Source organism: Marmota monax, unplaced genomic scaffold (assembly GCF_021218885.2).
Source record: "Marmota monax isolate L192 unplaced genomic scaffold, Marmota_monax_Labrador192_F-V1.1 WCK01_AAM20220418_F8-fsc00014, whole genome shotgun sequence".
NCBI lineage: Eukaryota > Metazoa > Chordata > Mammalia > Rodentia > Sciuridae > Marmota > Marmota monax.
The window spans coordinates 21,923,115-21,945,190 of record NW_026695222.1 but is presented as its reverse complement, the minus strand read 5'-3'; the positions used below and the strand labels follow the sequence as shown (position 1 = coordinate 21,945,190).

General features: G+C 47.5%; 1 protein-coding gene across 6 annotated transcripts in view; it reads left to right on the top strand.

Moving 5' to 3' along the window:
* Ptprt (protein tyrosine phosphatase receptor type T) overlaps nt 1–22,076 on the top strand; it is a 1,068,074-nt gene that overhangs the window by 1,013,332 nt on the left and 32,666 nt on the right. For 3 of the 6 annotated variants that reach the window (XM_058575681.1, XM_058575680.1, XM_058575679.1), the window contains 6 exons: nt 4,899–4,975; nt 12,745–12,781; nt 13,926–14,023; nt 16,205–16,264; nt 17,009–17,125; nt 19,602–19,756. In XM_058575681.1, coding sequence (XP_058431664.1) covers nt 4,899–4,975; nt 12,745–12,781; nt 13,926–14,023; nt 16,205–16,264; nt 17,009–17,125; nt 19,602–19,756 — 544 coding nt within the window. The remainder of the gene's footprint in view (nt 1–4,898; nt 4,976–12,744; nt 12,782–13,925; nt 14,024–16,204; nt 16,265–17,008; nt 17,126–19,601; nt 19,757–22,076) is intronic. The other 3 variants (XM_058575678.1, XM_058575677.1, XM_058575682.1) reach the window with 1 other exon arrangement.

Here is a 22,076-nt window from a genome sequence, read left to right as displayed (position 1 = left end):
ATCTACCATAATCTGGCTATCCATTCATCTATGGAAGGACATCTGCATTGCTCCCAAGTGTTTGCAATTATGAAGAAAGCTGCCACAACACCCATGTGCAGGTTTTTTTTTTTTTTTTTTTTTTTTTTTTTTAATTTTTTATTGTGGGTTGTTCAAAACATTACAAATTTCTTGACATATCATATTCCACACTTTGATTCTAGTGGGTTATGAACTCCCACCTTCACCCCATACACAGATTGCAGATTCACATCAGTTACACATCCATTGATTTACAAATTGCCATACTAGTGTCTGTTGTGCTCCGCTGCCTTTCCCATCATCCACCCTCCCCCCTCCCCACCTCTCCCCTCCCCTCCCCTCCTCTCTCTCTACCCCCTCCACTGTATAACCCTGAGGGTCTCCTTCCATTACCGTGCAATTTACCTTCTCTCTCCCTTTCCCTCCCACCTCTCATCCCTGTTAAATGTTAATCTTCTTCTCCTGTTCTTCGTCACACGATACCTAGCTGTCTCCAGATTGACTTCCTTCCCTTAACCACATGCACTGAAGTCTCCTCTGCGTCTTTCATGGCATGAGAACTCATTTCTATTCATCACTGAATAATATTCCACTGTATAGATCTACCATAATCTGGCTATCCATTCATCTATGGAAGGACATCTGCATTGCTCCCAAGTGTTTGCAATTATGAAGAAAGCTGCCACAACACCCATGTGCAGGTTTTGATGTGCACTTAAGTTTTCAATCCATTTGAGTAAATGCCAAAAAAAGTACGATTGCTGGATAGCCTGGTGAAACTATGTTTAGCATTGTATGAAACTGCCACACTGGCTTCCAAAATGGCTGTGCTCTTTTGAATTCCCACTAGCAATGAGTGAGAATTCCCACTGCTCCAATTGATCACCATGTTTGGGAATTTCGACCTTTTTAGTGCGTGCGTTATAGCAACAGCTCACTTATCATGTTAATTTGCAATCCCCTAAGGACACCGAATGTTGAACATCTTTTCATACGCTTGTCACTTGTGTGTCTTCCTTGATGAGATGTCTGTCCAGATCTTTTTACTAGGGTTATCTGTTTTCTTATTGTTGAATATTAAGTGTTCTTTGTATGTGGTGGATACATGTCCTTTAACAGCTATGGGTTTGGCAATATTTTCTCCCACTCTGTTGCCTGTCTTCTCTTTCTCCTAAGGTCCTGACACTTTTCATGCCTTCATCTTCTCATTGAATCCTTCCAGCATTCTGAGAGCTGCATAGTGTTGGCTCCATTGTACTAAGGAAGTCAAGGCTAAGGGGGAACCGACAACCTGCCACATGGTGGAGCTAAGATCTGAGCCACAGCTTCCTACTCATGTTGCACATTAAAAGTGGGTCCTGTTATCAGATGCCAGCCCAAGTGGGAATGAATTTTGGTTATTTCATACTAAAATACCCTCCCATGATCCTGGAAAGAGACTCTGTACTTGGATGTCCTACAGAGCTCAGCCCTGTTGTTTCAATATTAGTGCATTAAAGTTGTGCCGAGAGACCTCTGTGTTCTAACCCTAGCTGCCTCCTCGGCTCACCCTGCCCCCCACACTCACTGTACCCAGGACAGGGCCTAAGCAGCTCTCCCAGGATCTCTGCCTTCAGTCTTGCCGTTCTCTCTAACGAAAACACTCTTTCCCATTGTCCACTAGTCAGCCCTCATTCACTCTCTTAATCCGTCATTCATGTCACTACACAAAACTCTGTGTTCCCCACTTTCTAGACCTTGAAGTTCCACTTCTGTGTCTAGGCCTCCCCCACTAAGTTGACAAACTCCTTAATCATGAGGCTCGCGTTTGAGAACACTTTCTTAGTCCCTTCAACTAGCATAGTATATAGTAGGTACTCAATAAATGTGCCCTTGATAAATGAATAAGAGGGAATATTGGCAAGTACCATCAACTGGTGGTTGGAGGCATTTTCATTTTTAAGGCTATTTAGCTAGAAGAAATAAACTTGTTTTTTTCTGCTTTCTTTTTAATGATTTTTGCTTTCTGTTTTTTTTTAAACTTTATATGTGTGTGTGTGTGTGTGTGTGTGTGTGTGTGTATATATATATATATATTTTTTTTTTAATTGCTTTCAATTTTTAAAATCAGAATCTCTGTTTCTAGTGCTATGGACCTCAGGGGCAGGTGTATCTTAATAAATAAAAGAGATTTTGAATAATTAAGTTATTAATGAGAGTTGAGTCAAAGCATAATATGCATTTTCATTTTTTAAAGGTTGATAGTTTCTGTAACAAGACTTGACATCTGAGGTTCAGAGTCAGGCACCAGGCCTTGTTTGAACCCCAGCTTGCTGGATTGGCTGTACCCTCCCCTAAAAGTCTCTCTCCTGGAGCTAGAATAATGAAGGAGCTGGGGACCAACTGCATAGACTCTAGCAGTACCTTCAAGAATCCTGAGGTGCCAGGGCAGCACCTGGAAGGTGGAATGAGGGTCAGACAGGCCTGGGAGGGAGCCTGTGGTAGTTGGGAGATCAGCTTAGCCTCTCTGAGCTTTAGTTTGTATATCTCTGCAAAAGGAAGACTCACAATACTGCACCATTCCACTATTGCAATGAGTTATAGGCATGGCGTAAGGAATAAAATCACTGAGGTAATGTTATAGTCTCTGGTGCCCACCGTCACCTGGATGAAGTTCAAACTCCTCCCTCCCACACCCATTCCCCCATCGGTCCACTTAGAAGCTACTCCTTCTAGTTGCTTCCACTGAAACCTTCCCCATAGTGAGTAAGAAACGTGGCATTGGGTAGAACCACCTAGCATATAGCGCCACGCGGCGAATCCTCGATGACTAATTCTGAATAAATGGATTCATCCATGTGGGATGGTGTCGCATACCCGTCCTGGGCCCAGTTGTCCATAATTGGGCCCATTCCTCACCTTCCCCCACTCGACTCTGCATTGCAGGGAACTGACCTCTGCAGGCTCCATTCCCCAGGCTCTCTTGTCAGCTGGGTTAGGCCAATGACCTGCCCTAAGTGGGATATCGGAGAGGAGAAAGAGAGGCAGGAACTCCCCACTGTCCCAATCACAGTCCCCTTCTTTAGCAACAAGAGAAGCTCCTCCTTGTCTCCAGCTCCCACCAGGGAGGCCCCTGGTGGTCCTGTCCCAGCAGTCAGCCCAGCTCCTGAGCTCTGGGAGTCCCACCCCCTCCTTCTGTCCCTCCACCCCTGGGGGAACACTGTGTCTCCTGGTTGCTTATCTCCAAGTGCGTGCACGCTCTCTCTCTCCCCTCCCTGGCTTCTCAAACACTTTTCTATCACCCAGGGAACCACTTCTCTGCAGTTAATTCTCTCTGCTCTGCACCCCAGAGATGGTTTCCCATACCCTGCTTAGCCTGGGAAGCAGAAGTTAAACCCAGAGTCAAGAGGACCCCATTCTTCCATGTGTCATTGGCCACAGAGCCAATCTACAAATGTTCCTCATTTGTAACAAGGGCTAACAGAACCCATCCTGCCACTTTACAGGGACATTGTGAGGATTAAATGAGGCCATCTGTTGACACCCTCCCAGGTATTTGTCCAGTGCCTGCCATCTGCCAGGCCCTTTCGGAGTACAGGGCATGGAGCAAGGAACAAGACAGAGTATGTCTGTGTCCTCAAGGAGGTTTCAGTTCATTGCAATAAATGTATTTATAAATTGCAGTGTGTAGGAGTTGGACAGGACATGCAGACTTGACTTCCCTCACCCCGGGGAACTCTCAAGGATGCTCAGAGCTCTCTAGCCCACTTGCATTGAACCCCACTCCTGCCCTGGAGTAAGGAGGACTGGCCTACGGCCAGTGGGTGCACTGTGATACGTGCCCAAGGACCTGGGTAGCAAACTAAGTTCCTCCTTCCCAGACCCAACCAGGCTGTTCCACTTGCCTGTGTCTATTAGAATGTCAGAGCTCACCTTCATTACTTGTAATGGATTTATCTTGATTCTTCTCATGTACTACTTTTTAATTTTTTGGTGTTATTTGAAGTAAGCATGCAGATCTTGTTTATGCCTAGATTGTGTTTGAGAAAGTATCCTCAGTAACACAATTTTAGTTACTGACGACCTCTTTTGTAATGATTCAGTCAGCCTCACTCTAATGAGAGTATTGATACCAATAAGAGGCCAACAATCTATTTGCAACAGTACTCCAAGAGACAAAGGAAAAGCAATTTGTGCACATGTGGAAAATAGGTGAACTTGCCATTTTTAAGCAAGCCTGGAAATGTAGCACATTAATTCACATGCAACTCCCACGTCCTGAGCGTATCTGTATGGTCTCTCTTGCGTAGTCCCAGGAAGCAAGTTTTTCCATCTCCATGTTAATGATGATATTAAGACTTAAGCAGGTGACTCATACGGTTGGGTAACAACGAAACCAGAATCTAAAGGGAATCTAAAGAGAAGGTGGAATCCAAAGGGAGGAAGTGCTTCTAGTTTTCTTTTAAAGCTAGAAACCACCAGGTGTGGTGGCACACACCTGTGATCCCAGTGGCTCAGGAGGCTGAGGCAGGAGGATCACAAGTTCAAACCCAGCCTCAGCAAAAAGTGAGGCACTAAGCAACTCAGTAAGTTCCTGTCTCTAAACAAAATACAAAATAGGGCTGGGGATGTGGCTCGATGGTCAAGTGCTCCTGAGTTCAATCCCTGGTACCAAAAAAAAAAAAAAAAAAAAAAAAAACCAAAAACTTATCTCTGAGAGCCTCAACTTCATCACCTGTAAATGGGATAATAACTGAGCAGTGCTGAGGTTAAATGAGAGAGTGTCACCATAGCTGGTGTGTAGTAACTAATAAGTGGTAGCTCTAAAGGAGAGAATCACTGGCTTCTCGCCTTAAGGCCCCTTACCCACCACCCCTTGCTTTCTGTTCTCTCTGCAGATGACCATTCCAGAGTGAGATTGCTGGTGCTGGATGGAGACCCGCACTCTGACTATATCAATGCCAATTATATTGACGTGAGTGTCTTGGTGGGGCTGGGTAGCTGGGGCCTGAGGTTGGCTGTAGAGGCTCAAGGTCTGTGGCTATCCTCGACCGTTTCCACAGAAGGTGGCCTTCCAGAACGTGCCAAGCAGTCTGCTTCTCCGTCATTTGCATGACCCAAGTGGATTATCCACCTAAAGCTTCATCCTCTTCCAGGCGGCCAGGACAGCTGCTAGTCTTATTCATTCAATCTGTATATTAATTTATATGTGTCTGTTCGTCTGTCCATCCATTCATTCATTTGAAGGTGAAGGTGCAGGCATGAACGCAACAAAAAGATTTAAGGTGACCACCGTATGCTAGATGCTACAGAAATCATAAAACTACAAATGCCATGGTCTCCACCCTCGAAAACCTCAGGAGGGAGATAAGCCATGCACATCAATCATGCCAGGGCAGCCTAGAAAGTGACAAGTGTCACATTCCAGATAAAATGCTGCAGGGATTCAGAGGTAGGGGAAGAAATATCACTTTTTTTTTCCCATCAGGAATGCAAAATGTGATGTGAACCAAAGCTTCCAGCACAAGTAGAATTTAAAATCAAAGAGAGAGAAGATGGCCTCTGGTTAGAGGAGGGCAGTAGCTGAGATGGGGCAGCTGTGAACAGGCAGCCACTGTGTTCCAGGGGAGCGGAGCGAAGTAAAGTTGGACTGGATTATCGACGGCTTAGATGGCCAGACCAAGGTCAGGCTTTATCCTGAGATTTTGCTCAAGGAGATGGCCGATTCCGAATTGAGCTTTGGGGTGATTTATCTGCTGCCAATGATAAGATAGATCAAATGATTTTGGAATTAAGACAACTGATTAGGAAATAGGCTGCTTCAGTATTTCAGAGACTACTGAGGAAGGGACTCAACTCAAAAAGAAGCCAAGAAGTTTCTACCACCATGGCCTTTCTGTTCACGGAAGTGAGAGAGTTTGCAAGAGGATAAAGTGGCCACTATGGCCAGGTGAACATCCCAGCAAGACAGATTCAAGCCAGACTTCTCAGGACCTCAGTGCACAGCCCAGGTGTCTTGAAGAATGGCTCAGAGATGCCCATTGGTCCCTTAGACTTCCAAATGTATCTGTGGACAAACTGTAAAGTACAGTGCCATGCTTTGCAAATTCCCTCACAATCCTCAGGGATAATGAAACAAGGGGCTGAGCCTTGTTTCATTAATTCAACAAATGTTTATGGAGCCTTGTGTCGGCCATTTGTTTGCCCTCAGATCCAGTCCTTATCCTTTTCTGCTCTGCTTTGCATCTCAGGGGTGTGTGTGAGTGTGTGTGTGTGTGTGTGTAGTGAAAAAAAGAAGGGGAGCTGATTCCTTCAATGAGAGGCACTGATGGGAGATCAGAGGATGATGGAAGAGAAACCAGCATATTCTCTGCCTATCTCCCTCCTCTGGGTGGCAGGTCCTCAGTCAGAACCATCGTGGCTCCACCTTCTGCCAGGCAGCCCCAGCTCCTAGGCTGTGGAAACTTCTCTGTCTCCCCTTGTCCCACTAGCTCTAAGGGTCACTGTTCCCCTTGGCTTCCCCGTCACCTGGTCAACCAACTCCCCAAGCTGGATCCCTCTGTCTGAAACACCTGGAGGGGTTCCTTTCTATTTCCAGACTGCATCCTGACTAACAAGGGGCACCATGTGGTCAGGAGTTGGGGCTGGAGCTTCAGTGGAGATGAAGATAGACAGTCTCTACCACCAGGGCCTTTCTGGAAAGTTCACAAGGAGGTGGCCCCTTCTGAGTGCCCAAGGCACTCCCAGCCCTTACCCACCATGCCACCATCCTTGCTCCTGTGCACCTGTTATTCATTTCACAAGCACAGAGCAGACCTTCTACTGCGCACTAGAAACACCAACCTTCTGGACCAGGTGTTGACCCCAAAGCAACTCAGTCTGGTAAGGGGGGTCCGATAAGAAAAAGAAGCCTTCACAGAGCAGGGAATATAGGAGCAAAGCCTCAAGGTAGAGGGAGGGTGCCTTAGAGGATGACAAAAGAACCGGCCAGGCAAATAGGGCCTTGAGTAAACTAAGGATCACTGATCCCCCCTCATGTGCCAACACCACCTTAAGTAGTACCTTAACTGGGCAGGTGGTCATTATTACCCTTTCCAGCTGAGGATGCTGGCTCTAAGGTTAAGTAACATATCCATGATCACTCTGTGAGCTGTGACGGAGGGAGTAAGGGTTTAATTAGGAACGGCTCTCCACCATACCCTGCTGCCTTAGTAGCATCAGTAAGCAGAGATGACAGCAATGGTCGCAGTTTAAGTGAGCCAGTTTACCAACACTTCCTAACAACCCTTCAGGGGAGTCTCGTCATCTCCAATTCCCCATGGGGGGCTGAGGTTTAGAGATATTGCAAAGCCTGTCCAAGGCTGTGCACTGGCTCATGGCTGAACCAGGATAGGAATCACATCCAAATGACTTCCCAACCAATGCCCTTTCTTCTGCCCCTTCATCTACCTCCTGCCACTTCCCAGAAGTCAACATTTAGTGGGGACCTGATCCATACATGTTGAACTGGTTTCTTCTTTTTCTCCTTGACCTTGCCTGTGGCTGGGTAGATGTGAGGGTGGGCAGATGTGAGGGTTCTGAGGGTCACAGCCCATGCAGGGTCCTGCATACCTCCAGTTACTGTATCTATCTGGCATATGTCATCTGAATGGAAAATTCCAGGAAAAGTCACTCTCATCGATAATGCTCAATCCACAGCTGTGTGAGCCATCCAATTACAGTGAGAACCGAGGAATGCTGTGTTGTAGTGTATCAAATGAAATTGCTTTAATGCAAGTGAATCTCTACAACTAATAACCAATAATGCCACCTGTTTCTACCATGTTCTGTCATTACAAAACATTTTTGTGGGCCTTTTAAGATAGAAGACCTGGAGTTGAGATAAAGAGTATTCCCCAAGGTCACACAGCTAGACTTTAGTTCTCCACCCTGCTAGAACACACCACAACCCCTGTGTGTGTGTGTTGTGTGTGTGTGTGTGTGTGCGTGTAAGAAGTAGGTTGTGCAGACAGAACAAATAGCCTATGCCACATGCTGTCCTAACATGCAATGTTGAACCCTGGGCTGGATCTCAGTGGTTAGAGTCAAGGGCTAACAAGACTAATGTCATAAACTAAGTCCTTGTTGGGTCAGCTGAATCCAAGCCTTGGGTTAGTGATTACTAACTTTGTGATCATGGGTACGTTACTTACTCATTCTGGTATTTATAAAATGGAATAATAACACTGACCCATGAATACACAATAAATGATCCAAAATATCTCTCTGAGTTCCAAAAGGAAACAGGCTTACTCAAAGGGGTAACTCTCCTTGAGAGCGTAATACAGATGTGATTAGGATTGAGAGAGACCAGCAGGTGTGGTGTAGGGTCTCATGGCTAGCAATGGTGGAGAGCTCTTAGTGGTTAGCAGCCCTCAGTAGCGAGGCAAGGCCAACCCATCATGACTTGGCAGAGAGGGACCTAGTACACCTGCGATCCCCGGTACAGTCTGTGCAGTTTGCCTCCACAGCACAGAACAGAGAGAGAAGGAAAGAGAGAGAGAGAGAGAGACCAGAGAAAACACCAACCACAACTGTCTCCTTGCACAGTGTCACCACAATGGGGTTGACAGTGGAGGAGGAATCACCGCAGTTATGAACCTGCTGTATACTCCAGCAAAGTTAAATTCTTAGGGTCTCCCTGGGATTCCTGGCAAGATACACATAGCTACCTAGTCTTGACTCCTTTCCCCTGGGCTCCACCCCAACCAGAATCCTTCCTGGCTCCCCAGAGAGCTAACTGCTCAGCATAGAATCATTCCTCCCCAATTGGACCTTGACAATCCATTAAAATGACTCCCTTCGTATAATGAGCAGAACGTTCTCAGCCCTGTCTGGGCCTCTGGTCTGCTACTGCCTGAACCGTCCTGCTGGTGGATTTGTTTGCACACCCAAAAAAATGTATTGGCCACTTGAATCTGTTATAAATTACCAGCCTGGAAATAAATATCATATCTGGGTCCCCAGTAAGTAACAGATGCGTGAGGGCAGAGTGAGATGAATGCATTTTGGATGCAAACCTCTTTCCCATTGCTCACAGACAGACGGAGGCAGGCCCAGAGCTGGTTTGCAGTCGATTTGCGTGCTGTGTAGGTGGGACTCAAATGAACTCAAAGTTCTTTTAAGGTTAGGAAGTTTTCAGTACTAGCTCTTGGCAAATCCCCAGAGGAGCCCCAGTTGAGCAGCACATCTCCTTTTATCTCCTTGGCTGAGGAGTCTCGTGGTTTGAATGTTTTCTCTTTGGGGACCGCGTGGGTTTCGGAGGCCAGGGAGGGTCTCTTTACTCAGAGGCAGTGTGGGGACAGGCACACAGCAGGCATGCATTCAATATGTTTCTATCAAGACTGATGGTCCAGGCAGACTTCTCTGGGTTGGGGACACAGCCATGAGCAAGCCAGATACCGCTCTGCCATGGTGGAGCTCCTGCCCACCTGGGAGAGATGGGCAGACAGCAAGCATGGAAGTGAATATAGAAGCATCTGCCATTGGGTGATGAGTACCCCCAGTGAAAGTCAGCCAGGGAAGGGAAGAGGTAGCCCGCGTGTTGAGAGAAGGGCTTTCTGGAGCATTGGCTGACAGGTGAGCAGAAGTTTGAAGGGCCTGAGAGAGAAACCACTCCATTACCTGGGGACAGACGTGGCAGCCATGGGAAAGGGCCAATGCCAAGGCCTCTGGACAGGAACATGGCTGCTACTCCTGAAGACGAGTTATAAGCCAGTGAGCAAGGGGGACGGGTAGGAAGACTGAGCAGATTGCTGAAGGGACATAATGAGAATGATAGGGATATTTAGAGGCCCAAACTAGGCATAATTAAGAAACCAATTAAACCACCGCCTCCTCAGAGAACGCTCCTCTGGCCTCCATGCCTGAGTCAGCTCCCAGGGGGGCTCCACAGGCCCCCATGTCTTCCCCTTGGTAGCTCTTATACCAGTTTGTTGATGTCTGCAAGCTGCTCCTAAGCAGAACCCATGTCCATCTGATCCACTTTTGCATTTCCAGTGTCTTATACAGTATCTGCTCCATTAACACCTGTTGATTGATTAGTGAACCACCGAGCAAAGAAATAAAGCACAAAATAGTGAACCTGAGCCATCTCTATTGAAAGGTGAATTCATTTCTGGCTCAGAATTTCATCTTATTGACTTTCAAGCACATTAGAATCTGTCAAATCACAGTTTGCTGCAGGGTCTTTGGTCTTCCAGCCCATGCATTAAGGGGGTGCCCCAACTTCACCTCAAAAACATATTTGTACATGTATTCCACCAACCAGCCTGTGCTGAGAACTGCACTCAGCTCTTGGTGGCATGTCCCATGGCCCAGGTGGAGGAAAGTACAAAAATATTCATTTCAGCATGTGCCTCCGTATTTTGGGGGCATATCCAAAGCCCTGCTGGATCTCTCAGGTCTGCATCACCCAGGATATCATGTCTGAAAAGCAGGGCAGTGAGGATAGAGCATGGGGTACGTGGATTGTGCGAGTGGATGGAGAAGGACCCCTGGGCGTGAGGCTAGAGATGACAATGGAGACTATAATCAGGTCACGATGAGGCATTTGGGCATGACCACTCAAAGAATGGGACGCCATTGCAGACTTATAAATAGGAAAATAACACTCCAATGTAAAATAAGGAGTTCACTGGGGCAGAAAACAGAAGGGTTTGGAGGCCAGGCTAGAGGCAGGGAGGCCAGCAGGAGGTTGATGTTCTGGCCCAACCCTGGGAGGGTGAGAACTGGGGGCGGGGATGGCAGAAGAGGGTAAACTTGAGAAACCATGTCATCTCAGGTTCTAGGGGACTATTTTCTGTTCCCATACCTACTCCAGAAAACCTCTAAGTCTGATTCTCCTGGTCAGCCTGCCCACCCTGTCCATCTTGACTTGGAGGAGCAGATAGGCCTTACCTCTTGTCAGAGAATTTATTGCACGAGTCAAAGAGAGGACCCATCCTCCTAGCAGCCCCTAAGAGTCTGGTAGGCACTTACAGTCCTAGTAGTCTCTTAACAAATACTTGCCAAATAAATAATAATATAAAAATAATAAGAGCAAAGACATTTATGTTAAATCTTAGAATAGTGCCTGGCGTACAATAACTGTCATATGTTAACTCATCTAATCTGAACAATACTATGAATTAAATACTCTTGTCCCCATTTTACAGAAAAATAATAATAACTGAGACACAAAGAGGCTAAACGGCTTGCCCTAACTCTATAGCTTAGAAGGGACAGAGCCAGGATTCAAACTCAGGAAGGCAGGTTGGCTCATGGCATGCATAACCACCATGCTGCACTGTCTTTCTAATTGGTTTGTCAGAACTTGCTTATTGGGCAATTTCTCTGAGTCTCAGTGCGCTAGCCTCTAAGGGAAATTTTTAAGCTGAGGAGGCAGAGTTTGTCAACTCAGTGTCCTCGCTTTGTAAATGGGACCACTCAAGCAGAGTTTAGACGGGGCTGTTTGATGGCTAAGTGGATGATCCAACAGTTCTGGTCATGAATTGGCCTTGGGTTGGTATCATCAGTCTGCTGTAGAGAATGGCCAGCAATTGGAAGGTATCTACTCGATGACTATTAGCCAAGTGAAAAACTAAGGTAGGTAAAATAGTCTTTGCATCAGCAAGTAGACCCAGAATTTTAGGGATGCCACATCTACTGCACCAAAAGCCATGCAGATGGCAATTGCAGCTTATTCCTTGAAGTAGGCTTTGAGGCAGCTCATCCACTTGGAGAGGACAGGACCACTTTGATAGGACAGAACTGTTCAACATTCAGGAGAAAAAAAAAAAGTTTCTTGAAACTTTAGGATTTATTTTCTCCAGGCATAGTTAACCATAAAGTCTGAGTGGTTAAGTAATTTCTGGATGGTCACAACCTCTCTGTTGGCTCCATAGTTGGCATCTGTGTTTTAAAATTGAATGTATCCATCCATTCATTCATTCTGTGAATATTAATAGCATTCAGTGTTCTATACTAAATGCAAACCTGTCAGTCTCTAACACTTGTACTCAATACGATCTGCTACTTCTCTGTAACAAGGAAGGGGACCCTCCATCTGTGCCACACCCAAGCAAAAGAGAGGGTTATATTCAATCTCTTCTCTGATGACTGGAGTTATGGGCACCAGGGTAACCCCACACCAGAGTCCAGCAGGGCTTATGGGAGCCCTCTGAAATATACAGGATATCCAGAAAGTGGTCTTCGCATTTGCAAATAGCTGATCTGCATATGGACACCTCCACACGGGTCCTCTCTGCATGCAGAACTTTAATTACAATCCCAAGTCTGTTGGCAGAGAGAAGCAATGTGGCATTCTTCCCAGTTTTCTTTTTTTAATTGTTACTAATGCAAGGAGTCAACAATAGAATTGTTTCTTCTGTTTTCTCCTCTGAGTGTCTCACAGGGCCTTGTATAGTGTTCTGCATATAATCAAGCTCAGGAAAGACTTTTTGGTGGTCAGTGTTCCCCCATACACCTGAAAACTCCTTCTCCCCTCTTTTTGGGTGCATGGGCATAAGTGATGCATGCATGGATTTTGCTCCCCATGCCCTGGCTCCAAGGCACGCCTGGATGGGCACCTCAAGAGTAGTTATGATACTAGTAGCATTTGGTGACTATTTGCCTATGAGGAAATCAAGCCAGAAGAAGATATTTATTAATATTGTGCTGCTTGCAAACTTTGACTGGAGACTGTGCTTTTCTTCTGCTATCCAGGGGTACCACCGACCCCGGCACTACATTGCAACTCAAGGTAAGTGCCATACCTCTGCCTCGTGCTCCCAAGAGATCTCAAGGGCTCCAAGGAAGAGGGTTGTCTGGGGAATCAATGCAAGCTTGTTGTCCCAACACTCCTTTTCGACTAAGAGACCTGACCCTGCCCCGGAGAAGAGGAATGAGCTTCCTCTGGCAAGGAAGCTAGAGTAGGGCTGAAGAGGCTCTAGAGGTCCCTAAGAAGGAAGGAGGCAACAGGTGCAGCCAGGAAGGGAGTGAGGAAGGAGCTGTCCCTGGGAAACGGTCAGGAGGGAGGGGCCCAGGCAGGGCCGAGCAGAAGTCTCAGCCTCCAGCAGATGCCACCCAACAGAGCTGGAGCTGAGGGTGTCCTGCCTCCTGGGGGGTACACATCCATGACTGGTGCACATGCAGCAGGTCGCCCTAGAACACAAATTATTAATAAGTTAAGAATGAGGTGTATTTATCATAGAAAACTCTGCAGCTATGAAAACTATCATGCTTGGTAAGAATTTTTAAGGACATAAAAAATGTTCATAACAGATACAATGTTTATTGCAGTAACTACATATATATTTGCATAACAGAATGTTATTCAAACTTTTATAGAAAATACATACATTACTTCTGTAATTTTAAAAATGATTGGACATTGGATGAGTAATTTCCAAGGAAATCACTTTGGACTGTCTGATCCTATCTCCCAGTCTTTGTCGTTTTTCTTTCTTTCTTTTCTATCCCCTCTTTCCTCCTCGGGCTCCAAGTGAGTGCCTCCAGCATCTGTCAAGCTTAAAATTGGGCCTCTCCACCCTCCCGACCCCAATTCCCTTTCTGTCTCTCACCAGAGACCAGTTTTGGGAAAATTCCTTGAACACAATCCAAAATATAGTTCAGGCGACAGCAGGTTTGGTGGGGCTGAGCAGGAGGGTGACAGAAGGGACAGGGGTGCTGCAGACCAGGCAGGTTCAGGATGTGGCTTTTCTTACCCATGCTCTGATCTAGCCCCATCAGGCTCACATGCCTCTGGCCCCAGTCTCAGCCACTTGGTGTACTAGTGAGGGTCCCCTGACCTCTCTCCCGCTCCCCTAAGGCAGCCAAGAGCAATGAACTCCGGGCTGCTACCTTGCACTCGCAGACACTGACCCTGTCACCTTCTCTGTTGGCAGGTCCAATGCAGGAGACAGTAAAGGACTTTTGGAGAATGATCTGGCAAGAGAACTCCGCCAGCATCGTCATGGTCACAAACCTGGTGGAGGTGGGCAGGGTAAGCCTTTCCTGCAGTTACCTGGACAGAGGATGCCGGGGGTGCGCTGGAGCATCTCCGTCCCTTGTGTTGTGCCAAGTGCCTCCTTGTCCACTTTGCCCCCTCCCAGCAGCCTCCAGGGGAGACAGCATCACTCCTATTCCACATTTGGCAGTGTCCTTTCCCTCCAGGTCCCCACCCCCTTCTCCACCTCCACTCTCCATCGATAACATCATCTCATATATTTCAAGGAAATTGAAGTCATCAGACTTGACCTCCCTCATCGTCCAATCACAAATCCGCCATCCTACTTGTATCTACCACCATCTTCTTGTTCTTCCTCCTGGCTGTCAGATTCAACCATGAGAAATGGCTGTTTTTCTTTTCTTGTCCCCAAATGGTCAAGCATGGGCTGTTTCCCATAGCTCTGCCCAACCGGACAGAAGCTGTGTCTCTGCCATTTCAAAAGCAAGGCTCAAATCTCAGATTCTGCCCCATGATTTCCCCATTGTCCTCCCCATCACTTGAAAAATGCCTCCTCCTCATTGCTGGATTATTCTACTCCGTGTGCAGACATGCTCAGTAGCTTCCTCCTTCAAAAGACAAAATGGGCTAACAAAAATCATTCTCCTGTCCCCACTTTTCCGCCAAATTTAAGTGACTCACACCATGATTCAGCTTCTTCAGCCCCAGAAGTAAGAGAATGCACCCTCCAACGTAGCTGCTCTCTCCATCCCACCGGTGGCGACCTCCTCAGCCTCACCCACATCCTCCATGTTGACAAATCCAGTCGCCACGTCTTTCTTCTCTCTGCTCATCTGACTCCACCTCTCAGCAGCATCTGCGCTTTGCCTCCTGTTCTTCCTCCCCGACCTCTGAGCCTCGACATTCTTCAGGGCTCAGGCCTTGGTCTCTTTCTCTGATCCAGTCAAACTCTGTCCTAGGTCATCCTTAACGAGGGCTTAGAAACGGGACTGCTGTTCCAGCTAGTGGGAGGGTTGCTGAGTGTAAAGGCAGGTGTGCAAACACCAGGAATCCAAGGGCTTCTCTAGAAGAGTAGGCAGGTAAGTTTTGGTCTTGGCCTGAACCAGATATCCATAAAGTGCCCTGGCCATAGCCATGGAAAGGGGACATCTGGGCTGTAATCATTCAGTTTGGGGGTATGGACATCACAGGGATTTGGGGCCAGGTGCCACTCTATCCTTAAGTTCACCTTTAAACAGTCCATTCCTCCATTTTACAAATGAGAACACAGACCTGAAGGGATAGAGTAACTGCCCTAAAAATCACCCAGCCAGAACCCAGGCACAAAATCTGACTCTTGACTCTCATTCTAACACTCCTGGTCCCCAGGGACTCAGTCCTAGCTTGCGACTACTGGCAACAAAGTGGCCAGCCTGGGAATTAAGATTCAGAGGCAAATTCCAGCCTGGCCCAAAACACATTCTATGCTGCAAACAGCGTCCCTTGAGGGATCGACCGTGACTCTAAAGTGGGTTTGGGGAGGAGAGGGCCCCTCGCTCCTGCTACTCTTAGAAGAACTCCTGCTGTGTCATAGGCTGTACCAGAACACTTAAATTTATCTCAAAACAACTGTACAAGGCCCTGTTGCTGGTCGTTGTTCAGATGGCCTAGGTTTGTATCCTGGCTTCAACTTTTGCCAACAGTTGACGTTGGACATTGGACCATTTTCTTCATTTCCCAATGATTTAGATCCTCATCTGTAAAATGGAGATAATAATAATATCTAATTCATAAAGTTATGGTAACAGGTCATCAAAATATACATGTAAATTATTCATAGAACACTTAGTAAGCATGTTAACAGGAAGCTAACCCAGGTTTCAGAACTTTCTGGAAGCTGCTCACCTACTGAGTATTAGAACCAAACAGTGAATGAAATCGCCTCCAAACCCCGTTGTACTGTACTAGTGTTTCCCTAAGTGGGTTCCATGGGATGCTAGCCTGCAGGATGCTTAGTGAGAAGCGGGTTCCATGGTTAAATACGTTTGGGAAATGCTGTGTCCTCTGCCCCTTTTGGAGAGCCCTAAAACATTAGCATTAGTACTCGAGGAGCCAAGTAGTCCTGTAGCAAAGCAGCCTGTTAAACTTTGTGTAATCAGCATTTCCCAAACTCATTTGACCACAAAACCTTTTTTTGTTTGTTTTTTTGTTTCTTGTTTTGTACCTAACACCTATTAGCACCCAGCGGAACACACTGTGGGCAATGCCACACTAGGCCGCGCAGCGTCCCCCGGAATGGTAATAACGCTTTTGTTCTTTTAAGGGGAAAACCATGGTCTCTCTTTCCTCCGCGGAGTGACTTATAGAGTTGAATGGGGAATGGCTTGTGTGCAGCATCTGTCCCACTGTCAGGGCAGAGAGCAGGTGCAGTCTTCCCTGTGAGCTCAGCACCTTCCATCCTTTCCCCAACTAAGAACCTTTCTCCTTCCAGACCCCAAATACCGCCTCTTAATAACGACCCTCTCCTGACCACTTCTGCTTCCACCTCCTTGCTGTTTCCCTCCTTTGATTCTCATCTTTGCTGAGCTGATAACACTCAGCTAGCTGCTCTAGTCTGACCTAGCAGAAATTGAACTTGGCCAAAACTAGAAAAAAACTGGCCACATGACCTTGGGTAAGTCACCAAACCTCCAAACTAGAGTATTATTTTCATCTGCAAAATGGGAATAATAACACCTACCAATCTCACCTCGTTTTCTGTTTGATCACTTAGTGTGATAATGCTTCAAAAAAAATCATGAGGAGCATTTGCAAAGGAAGGTCCTGCTATTATTTCTAATGGCCCTAATGCTTCTGGGAGTGGGCATGGCCCTGTGCCGTTTGACAGTCCCTGGCCAGCTGAGCATCCCCTGGACTGAAATGCCTCTAAATTTTCCCTTGGGTTTATTTGAACGGAGAACCGGATGCGGTGGCTGCTCACACTCAGCCACTTGCTCACGCAGCCTCATCTCTATCCTCCTCCTGTCTCTCCCTTGGCCACAGGTGAAGTGTGTACGATACTGGCCAGATGACACAGAGGTCTATGGCGACATTAAAGTCACCCTGATTGAAACAGAGCCCCTAGCAGAGTACGTCATCCGGACCTTCACAGTCCAGAAGGTAAGCTTCCCTTGGCTGTGGGCACCCTGGCCAGCGGGATGGTCTGCAATGGAGAATGAGGATCTGCTCTGTGCCCAGTTCGTCCACCCCTTGATCCTGGCCTGTTCTCTCCCTCCTGACAGGATTCTGCCTCTCACCTTGGCCCATCTTAGTTTGGGTTTCCTAGAAGCAGGGATTTTGCAGCAGGGATTTGGGTGCCCAGGACCATGGGTGGAGGGAGAGCTTGCAGAAAGGGGTGAGGGAGGCAGGACAGGCGGCTGGTAGAAGGAACCAGTGAGGCGTGGTTTCGCCGGGAGCCCTGATGCCACCAGAGCCCTGGAGAATGATTTGCTCTGCATCAATAGTCTTGCCTACAGACAAAGGGCCTCTTGCACTTCCAGGAAGGTAACCAGTCCTTCTTGCTCAGAAGAATCTGGTCTTAGCACTGAATGTCCATGTCCTGGGAAAGCCCTCTGTCCTGGGCAAACTAGGCAGCTGACAAAGCCATTCAATCACAACAACTTTCCTCTCCATCAGAGAGACCCTGCACCCCCACCCCACCCCACCCAACCCCAGGAAGCAGGCTCCTCTTCAATTGAGGGCAGTTCCCTGAAGAAGGGGAGACTATAGGCTGTCTTTAAACTCAGAGTAGCTGAGGATGGTGCATCAGCCCAAGGACAGGGACCTAGGTGGGCAGCAGTGCCCTCTGCATAATGCCTAACACACCTGCGGAATCCACTGCCCTTCACGTGGTAGCTGTGTGAGGGAGGGGTAGCATCCTAAAATACAAGTCCAGTGATGTCCTTGCCCCTCTGTGAGCCAACCAAGCAGCCACCTGGAGCCCCCAGTGCCTATGAGGTAAAGTCAAAGGCCGAACCTGGGATTCAGGGGCCTCTGCGCTCCAGCACGGCCTGTCCTCCCACCAGAGTGTGACCTCCTGTCACCAGCACCCCTTCCATGTTCCTCTAGTGTTGCCTTGGGTTCTTGTGAGACTCTGCACACAGCACACTAAGTCCCGTTCCCATCCCCTCCTGCCTCCATCCCCTCCTGCCTCCATCCCCTCCATGTATCCAACTGGGTAATGCTCCTGCATCAGTATCATAGCAGTGAGGAGGGCAGACTGTGGAGCCAGACAGCCAGAGTGCAGATTGCCACTCTATGTTGTGACATCACTAAATCTTGCTCAGCCTCAGTTTCCCTGTCCAAGGCATGGAGATAACAGTATGGGGATTGCTATAAGCATTAAATGAATTAATGCACTGAGGTATTTTGCAATGCCTAATAAATGTTAGTTATTATTATCACTTATTACTTTCACTATTAATACCTTTCAAGAGTCAGATTGAGCTTCACCTTGTCCAGGGGGACGATTTCTCCTCCCCCTGCATCCCATAAACACCTTTATACAGGCTAACTGAGTCACCTACACGGGAGTCCTTCCTCACCCTCGTGAGGTCATGAGTGGTCCCGGCACAGGAGCCGTGGCTTTTATTTCCTTCCTCCTAGAGCCAACACAAGTCTGGGCACATCTTAACCTCAGTATTTTTTTTAACTGACCGATAAACAATGAAACCTCTCTAAATAAGTACAGAAAATCACTAGGGAAAAACAGTAAGTAAGAGGCACTAGGTAAGCAAAGGCTCAGAGGTGTGACCTGTCTGTTAAATAGTCAGATCGCCAGTATTTGACCTGGGGTGTGTCTATGTGCGAGGGGATGAGAGAAGGAGATCCACTCAAGCTCAGGGCCCCACTGCCTCCATTAGTCAATAGAAGCATCTTATAATTCTAAATAAGAACTTAATTAATAAAAAAGTTGGCTAGCTGGGCACAGGGGCTCATGCCTAGAATCCCAATGGCTCAGGAGGCTGAGGCAGGAGGATCACAAATACAAAGCCAGCCTCAGCAACTTAATGACAATGTCCACAACTTAGGGAGACCTTATCTCAAAAATAAAATATATAAAGGGCTGGGAAGTGGCTCAGTGGTTAAACGCCCCTGAGTTCAATCCCTAGTACCAAAAAATAAAGAAAAATAAAGAAGTTGGCTAAATTTTAAATGTCGAAAGCGACATAGACTATCATAGACAAGGCTGGAAAACGGGAGGCCCCCGATCTCAGCCACTGAGAGGGCTCATATTCCCCTGGCAACACCTGGAACTTGGTCTTTATGGCCATCTTTCTTTCAATCTGGGATATACCTCCCACGAAACCTCTGTCAAAGGGGGTCCCTGGGCAAGCACTGGGTGCTGTCTCTCTCTTAGAGACTCGGAAGGCACAGGAACACAATAAAAGGCTCTGAGAAGTCCTGCAAAAAGCAACCAGTCTGCCTTTGGTTCCACAATTTCCAAATGGAATGATCACAGCGTCCCTCTCAGTGGCAACACCTATAACCTGGACAGCGGGAGGCTGGGTCCTTGGTGGCAGCTGTGGCTCTCCGCCGTGCCAGTCCAGGCACGCGAGGGCAGCAGCTGGAGGCACAGAGCCCATTCTCTCCTCAGAAAGGCTACCACGAGATCCGGGAGCTCCGCCTCTTCCACTTCACCAGCTGGCCTGACCACGGGGTGCCCTGCTACGCCACTGGCCTCCTGGGCTTCGTCCGCCAGGTGAAGTTCCTCAACCCCCCGGAAGCAGGGCCCATAGTGGTCCACTGCAGGTGAGTCCAAGCCTCCCTGCCTCCATCCAAGTGTGTCTCTGCAGCTCGGTGGGCAGTAGCCATGATTCCTTGCCTTAAAGACTCCCCTGCCTGTGTCCCCACACCCAGCCCGGTGAGACTCGGCTCCTAAGGTCTAAGCAACAGCAATGTAGTGGCAGTCACAGTTTTCATTACAGTCACCAGGGATGTGGGCTGGGTGCTGGCAGCATGTGCTGCTGCATCTACCATGTGCACCTACCCACACCATTTCATGTACTTCTCATCCAACTTTGAGAGGGGGATCTCTATCACCATCCCATTTTACAGATGAGGAAACTGAGGGGCTGAGAGCTGATGTGTAACATGTTTGCAGCTCCTTGATATGGCCGTGGGGTGCCTTGGTGAAACATGCTTCTCTTCATTGCTGTTATTTTAAAAATTAATTTCTGGCCTGTAGGATCCTTAATGGAGAATAAATGGACAGCATCCGGTTCTATCTCCTTATGAAAAAGAGCTATTTTGGGCTTTGACCTAGAGAGTCGCATTGAGGATGAGTGGCACGTTTTTCAGTCCCCCTAAGTGGAGAAAAAGCACTGTGTCAAGGACACTGAGAATTAGAGGAAGGCAAATGTCCAGACCTGAAGGCCACTAGCAGTCCTCTCTGTCCTGCTGTGACCTTGAGTCCCGCCCATTTCTACAGACCCTGCATGCTCCGACAATGTCCACATCAGTCCAGGGACCAGGAAGGATTTTACAAACCATGGACACTCAGAGCCACCTGCTTCCCTACATAGCATCCTTTTAAAATTTTCTCTCTCTAAATATAATAGGAAGCACATGATCCCATTTCAGAGATGAGGGGATTGAGGGTGTGGCAGAAGCCCTCTGGGCCCTCTGAGCATTTTGGACATGTTCTCTGCTTTATACCTCATAGCAGCCCAAGGGCAGTGAAACTTTAGACCCCACCCCAAGATCCCCAAAAGCAACCAGAGCAGGGATAAAGGAAAAAATGAGACAACAGCAAATATTATCAGCAACACCTCCCCACTATTAACCAGTACTGTGCATGATGGCCCTGTGCCTCTAGCTCCATAGCAAGGCACTTTCATGCATCTGAGCATAGTGGTGCACACTCCTGGAGCTATTATAAAGATTAAATGGGTTGGCTAATGTGTGCTGAGTGCCTGACAAAATTCCTGACATATAGTAAGCACTTTAAAAATATCATTGTTCTCCATCTCTTAATGTTGTCCCCCTCCCCAGGCTTTTAATCCTTTAGGCAAGAACCAAGACTTACTCATCTTCATGTCCCCACTCCTAATCCCAGCATCTGAAGCATCATAGATAGTGGAAAAATATCCATCAAATATAAGTAGCAACAATTTATTGAGAAATTACTCTGTGGCCAGGCACAGGGCTAAGCCAATTTGCATGCATTAAGCTTTTTAAACATATAATGTAATTTATATGTTTTTAATTTACATACATGGTACTCTTAATGCTATGAGGTGGGTCTATTTGTTATCAGCCTCATTTTATGAATGAGAGTCATGAAACCCAGAGAGATGAAGTCATTTACCCAAGGTCACACAGCCAGAATTTGATCCCAAGGGTCTCTTCCAAATACTAAATCACTAAAATGTTTAATAAACACAGCACAATCCTTACAAAGACTCAGCCAGGAGGCAAGTTATATGTTATATGCCAGGCTGTTGAGGCCACTTTGGGGGAGTTCTGGGTCAAGATGGTAGTAGATGTTCTCAGTCAAGAATAAGTCAGACTGTACTCAGTTCGAGCCATTGAAGTTTCATCAGGAATGAAGACTGCCCGAGAGCCTTGAGGGCCACAGTCCCATCCTGCAGGCCTGTGTGCCTCAGATTTATCGGCCAATGATGCTTCTCCGTCTTCTCTTCTCTCCCTTCCTCTCTTCATATCCTCTTACTTCCACATTAGTGGACAAAGCCATCTGTGTCCATGGCCGAAGCAAAACAGGAGACTCAAGCCAAAGTGGGCCTCCGGGACAGCCTGCCTGGCCTTCCCTTCCCAGGCGGGACGCGTTGAAGGCAAATGTTCAGCACCAGTATTTTAGGACCCACCACTAATCAGGGCAGGGCTGGCCATGTTCCAGGAGCCTCGCTGAGGTCTGAGATTCTCCTGAGGAAGCCATCTGAGATCCGAAATCGAATGTGTGTGGGAAACTCAACACCTGGCAAGGGTCGGTCTCAGGGCTGTCAGCTGCTCAGTTTCAAGAGGTTTCTAGCTCCTGGTCCTGGGGAAGCCAAATCCAGGGCCTTGGATCCCCTTCTGCCTTTGGGGAAGCTCAGAGGTCCTGGGCTTCCAC